This window comes from Auxenochlorella protothecoides (assembly GCF_000733215.1).
Source record: "Auxenochlorella protothecoides strain 0710 unplaced genomic scaffold scaffold125, whole genome shotgun sequence".
Taxonomy (NCBI): domain Eukaryota; kingdom Viridiplantae; phylum Chlorophyta; class Trebouxiophyceae; order Chlorellales; family Chlorellaceae; genus Auxenochlorella; species Auxenochlorella protothecoides.
This window is the reverse complement of record NW_011934189.1, coordinates 33713-38741: the sequence shown is the minus strand read 5'-3', so window position 1 is coordinate 38741 and position 5029 is coordinate 33713. Positions and strand designations below refer to the sequence as shown.

At 65.3% G+C, this 5029-nt stretch overlaps 2 protein-coding genes across 2 annotated transcripts in view; one reads left to right on the top strand and one right to left on the bottom strand.

Moving 5' to 3' along the window:
- Nucleotides 1-307: 307 nt before the first annotated feature.
- Nucleotides 308-1373, bottom strand: F751_1254 (Ubiquitin-conjugating enzyme E2 5; the record flags this gene model as incomplete). The annotated part of the gene is made up of 4 exons (XM_011398549.1): nucleotides 308-588; nucleotides 762-929; nucleotides 1146-1223; nucleotides 1322-1373. 4 exons carry the CDS (start codon nucleotides 1371-1373, stop codon nucleotides 308-310), a joined length of 579 nt encoding a protein of 192 aa, XP_011396851.1.
- A 924-nt stretch (nucleotides 1374-2297) lies between these two features.
- Nucleotides 2298-5029, top strand: part of F751_1253 (DNA repair helicase XPB2) — a gene marked incomplete at both ends in the record, with an annotated part of 5682 nt that continues 2950 nt past the window's right edge. The window contains 7 exons of the mRNA XM_011398548.1: nucleotides 2298-2315; nucleotides 2598-2728; nucleotides 2948-3070; nucleotides 3179-3329; nucleotides 3501-3878; nucleotides 4107-4439; nucleotides 4611-4817. Coding sequence (XP_011396850.1) covers nucleotides 2298-2315; nucleotides 2598-2728; nucleotides 2948-3070; nucleotides 3179-3329; nucleotides 3501-3878; nucleotides 4107-4439; nucleotides 4611-4817 — 1341 coding nt within the window. The remainder of the gene's footprint in view (nucleotides 2316-2597; nucleotides 2729-2947; nucleotides 3071-3178; nucleotides 3330-3500; nucleotides 3879-4106; nucleotides 4440-4610; nucleotides 4818-5029) is intronic.

Here is a 5029-nt window from a genome sequence, read left to right as displayed (position 1 = left end):
CCCCCGCCAGCATGTTTCCTCAGATGTGTCCACTGGTGTGCCCCGCCCCCCCCGCGCTTGCCTTTTGCTCTCGGATGACTGGTTGCAACCCATGCGATCATACGCCTGGATTTCCACAGCAGGCGCCGTGCGTGACGCGGAGCGGCGGTCCCGATCGAGGCAAGCAGGCAAGGGGTTGTGGTGCCAGCGGGAACATTTCCTTGAGGGACGAGGGCCTGCTGCAGGTTCATGAAAACAGGGGGAAAGGGAAGGCCAGCAGCGGAGTTCAGCCATGTGAGTGTACATGTGCCGCGTGGCGCGGCCGGGGTCATAGCTCCATGCGCTCCTCCGGCGGCCCCTCGTCGTCGCTGCTGGACAGGAAGCCGTCGGACGAGCCCTCGTCCCCGCTGCCCTGCTTTGACCCCGGGCCGTCCCAGTGCTTAGTCGCGTCCGACGGCTGGGCGTGCCGCAGCACATGCTCCCGCACGCGCTTGATGTAGGCGGCCGGGTCCCGCATATGCAGGGCAGCCGCCTCGCCGTTGAGCGGGTCGGCCGCGTTGGGGTAGAGCAGCAGCTGGGGCAGGAAGACCTCGAAGATGTTCACCAGGTCTGTGCGGGGGGAGGGGGAGGTGGCTGGTGATGGGCAGGGCGGCCTGTCCTGGGGGCAGCGGTTGGGGAATACACAGAGGGACGGGCCGCAAGCAGCCGCCAAACACCTGCCGCGGCATGCACCCCCTGCTCTGGAATCCTATGACATGAACACATCTGCCGCCCCTCCTCACCAAACATGGGGCTCCATGTCTGGTTGATGACGTCGAGGCACACGGATCCGGCGCCCTCGTCGATGTTGGGGTGGAAGATCTTGTTAACAAAGCCTATGCTGGGGGACTTGTACGGGTATGCCTCGGGGAGCTCCACATGGACCCTCCACACGCCGCCCTCATAGGGGCCTGCAGAGGGGGAAGAGGGAGTGTGAAGGGAGGGGACGAATGGCGGGGGCCCCGCCCAGTGTAGTTGTTTTCGTAACGATCCAGGGTTGAATGGTCGCAGTCTGGCTCCGCAGCCACAGACCTCACCCGTCCACATTTCCCCTCACACAGGCATAGCAATGAAAGAATGAACTACCGTGACCATTGATGCTATCACACCCTTCCATGGAGACTCACTGTCGGCAGGGCCTTTGAACTCCACGTCAAAGGTGGACACATTGTCGTCGATCAGCTCCACCTTATAGTCTGTCATCACTGCGAGAGGTTCGTGATGTGTGGTCAGAGCGGTGCTGCGGATGCCAGGGGCCTCTGTACAGGCGTGTCGGGGCATCGAGAAGGTTGCCCACACTCACTCAATTTATAGAGGTCCATCTCTCGCCGCTTATTCGGGGACGAACTCGCCATTGCGGGCCGCTGAGTCTCGTGGTGGCAGTGTTTCAGACGGTCAGGATATTTATGGGACTGGATGGCCGGGGGTCAATGTCGCGAGGGGCGCCTGTCCCAGCAGAGGAGGGGAGGAGCGCCAGGCTGACGCTGCTGGCGTGTGAGTCCCCTTCCGCGTAAATCTGCCACTGACGGCGAGCAATCGACAGAGTCTACCCGTGTGCGTATCTGGAGATTGGTGCAGAAATGTGGGCTCTTGCCTGTCCCTGGAACGAAGTCAGACCCCCTCCTCCGACGCTTGTCGGAAAGGGATACGACCTAGGCCCAGCATGGGGAGCACGGGGGGGGTGCATGCGACCTCGTGTCTGGAGGATGAGCAAGAGGGGTCAGGAATGCAGGGATGATTGCATCCAGCATTAGTCTGTTTGGCAATCTCGGTGGCAGGAGCGGTGGTGTCTGTCGAAGAGCTCACACAAGCTCCCCTCGATCACTTACGGACGCCCCATATCATACAGTAAAACCTAGGCACCGCCTCATTGGGGTACCTGTATGTCATTATGTAGAAATGAAACGTTTAAAAAGGCCCAGTGAACGGCGGTAGGCGGACGACCATGTCGGGAGACGCTCAAGGCCGCCCCAGCACGGGTGTGCGCCGTGGCTCTGGGGTGCCAGGGTGTCCCTGCTGCTGCCCACCTCCCAGCATCACACCCCGTAGCTCTCATTACATTGCACAGTGGTACGTCTGAACGTGTCTTCCATCCAGCAGCCCCAGCCCTCGGGGGAGGCTGGCACACGTCGGACAGCACGGCAGAGGGTGAGAGGCTGGGCAAAACGTGTCTTTATTGATGCGGTGAGCATGGGGCTCATCATGAAAACATCCTGATGTGGTGCCTCGCCCCTGTGTACAGTCGCAGCGGCACCTGGACGAGGAGTGGGTGGCCTCAGATGATGCGGAGTCGGACGGTGGGGGCCAGGCCTCGGGCACGAGTCAGCGGCGAGGGAGGCCTGGCGCTCGCGCCACCAAGCGCAGTACTCCGTCCATGGCGAGTGAATGAGGGTCGAGATGCACGTCTTTGCTTGCTGACTTCTGCTACGGGCTCGAGCCCACAGGGTACCCGCTCATCCCATGGGCCCTGGCGCCTGCTTGCCCCCACAGCCCCAGCAAGCGGCCTGAATGTGTTGCCAGCGCACGTGCCCCGCTCGGCATGATGAGCACTCCCATCCGACCCCTTTCATGCCCGCCAGGCGTCTGAGGAGGTGGACTGGGACCTGGAGGAGGGATATGCCTCCGACGGCCAGGGCTATGTGCTGGGCGCCCAGGACGAGAAGTTTGCCAACTTCTCGTCCCTGCCCATGCGCCCAGACCACCCGAATAGGTGAGGGGGGGGTGTTGAGCAGGGGCGAGGGGCAGGGGTTCATGCGGTGCGGATGCCAGGAGGGCAGTCCAAGGGTGCACTGGCACTGAAGCGGCCCCGGTCTGTCTGAAGCCCTGCTCCATGCTGCCATGCCCATCAGCCACCACTGTCACCCCAACCCTGAGTCCCAAGCCACCACACCACCCCCGCGATCTCTGCTCCCTCCCCCCCCACCTCCAGGCCGCTGTGGGTGTGCCCGGACGGCAGGATCTTCCTGGAGACCTTCTCCCGCGTCTACAAGCAGGCCTACGACTTCCTCATCGCCTGCGCCGAGCCGGTCTCCCGCCCCGAGTTCATCCACGAGTGCGTGGCGCCGCAGCGAACCAAGGGAGCGGCTCCGGGTCGGGACCCTGGCCGGACAGGGCCGTGCCAATCGCAGTCACACATCCCCCACCCAATGAAACCCCTCAGGTATGCGCTCACGCCCCACTCCCTGTACGCCGCGGTTTCCATTGGCCTGGACACGCCCACCATCGTCGGGGTGCTGGGCCGGCTGTCCAAGTGCGGGCTGCCGGCGGAGGTTCGGGCCTTCATCGAGGCCAGCACCGAGAACTACGGCAAGGTGTGTTGCCAGGCGGGGGGTGGGGGGGGCGGCGGGGATGTCGTGGGGGAGGAAGGTGTGTGTGCGTGTGCGTGGTGGTGGTGGGCGGGGGGGGATCCGGGGGTGCATGGATGCGCCGCCGGGCATCCCCAGCCCCAGGAACCCGGGCGCCACTCCCCTGGACGCGCCCAGGTCAAGCTGGTGCTCCAGCGCAACGCCTTCTTCGTGGAGTCGCCCTACCCCGCCGTCCTGCGCCGCCTACTGCACGACCCCGTCATCCGCGCGGCGCGCGTCCTGCGCGCCGCCGACGATTGCTTCGAGGTCAGTGCGGCCGTGCGCGACGCCGCGGCCGCCACCCTGGCCAAGACGGACGTGGAGGCGGGGGGGGAGGAGGCTGAAGAGGGGCGAGGTGGCGGGGAGGCGGCTGGCCCCGATGGGGCCAGTGCTTCGGCTCGAGGACCTTCCCAAGGCGAGGCTCCTGCCGCGCCGGCCGGCCCCGCCTACCTGATTGACCCGGTGGAGATCGACCCCGACCGCGAGTTGCACGCCTTTGAGATCGAGGCAGCCCAGGTGGGAAGGGGAGCGTGGGTGGGTGAGAGGCCCTGTCCGGCCTTCAGTGTGGCAATGGGGCCGCCCCCCACCTGGCCGGGCATGGAGGGGTGCGACGCACAGCTCTTGCTGCTCCATGCCGCACCCAGGCATCCTGGATGGAGCCCATCTTGCATGCATTGCCACACGCCTGCGCCACCTCCCCTCCCCGCCCACCCTGCATCCTCCCTCCTTCCCTGCACGCGCCAGGTGGAGCACGTGAAGCAGCGGTGCCTGCCCGGCGGGCTGAACTACCCCATGCTGGAGGAGTACGACTTCCGCGGCGACGTGGCCAACCCCACGCTGAGCATGGAGCTGCGGCCCCACGTATCTCACCGCCCCTACCAGGAGAAGTCGCTGGCAAAGATGTTTGGCAACGGCCGCGCCCGCTCCGGCATCATCGTGCTGCCCTGCGGCGCGGGGAAGAGCCTGGTGGGCGTCAGTGCCGCGGCGCGCATGAAGAAGTCCTGCCTCGTGCTCTGCACCAACGCCGTGTCGGTGGACCAGTGGAAGTACCAGTTCCAGATGTGGACCTCGCTGCGAGTGAGGGGGGTGGGGTATGTCTTCCGGGGATTGAGGGAGTGAGGTGGTGGGGGGGAGGAGAGGAGGACTCTGCGGGGCGTGGGCATGAGGGGTTGCATGGCCACCTGCCATGTGCCTGGCAAGAAGAGACTCAACCGCGGCTCAGCAATGCCCCCGCCCTCCCACCCACAGGACGACCAGGTGTGCCGCTTCACGTCGGCCAACCACGAGTGGTTTGCCGCGGCCGCGGGCGTCTGTGTGACCACCTACACCATGGTGGCCTACTCGGGGAGGCGCAGCGAGGAGTCCGAGAACGTGATGAACGAGATCATGAACCGGGAGTGGGGGCTCATCATCCTGGACGAGGTGCACGTTGTCCCCGCCCAGATGTTCCGCAAGGTGGGGAAAGGGGGGGGGTGTGGAAGAAAGGGGGAAGGAGCAGGAGTGGGAGATTGCGGGCCTCCTGTTCATGCGGGGGAGGACTGCATCTTGCTGTCTTGCCGGACCTGAGGGGTGGTGTCTGGGTCATGGGGACAGGGTGCTGTGATGCTGGGCCCAGGCCCCCCCTCGGCCCTTTCCTCTCTCCACACGTCGCGCTCCCTGCACACCTC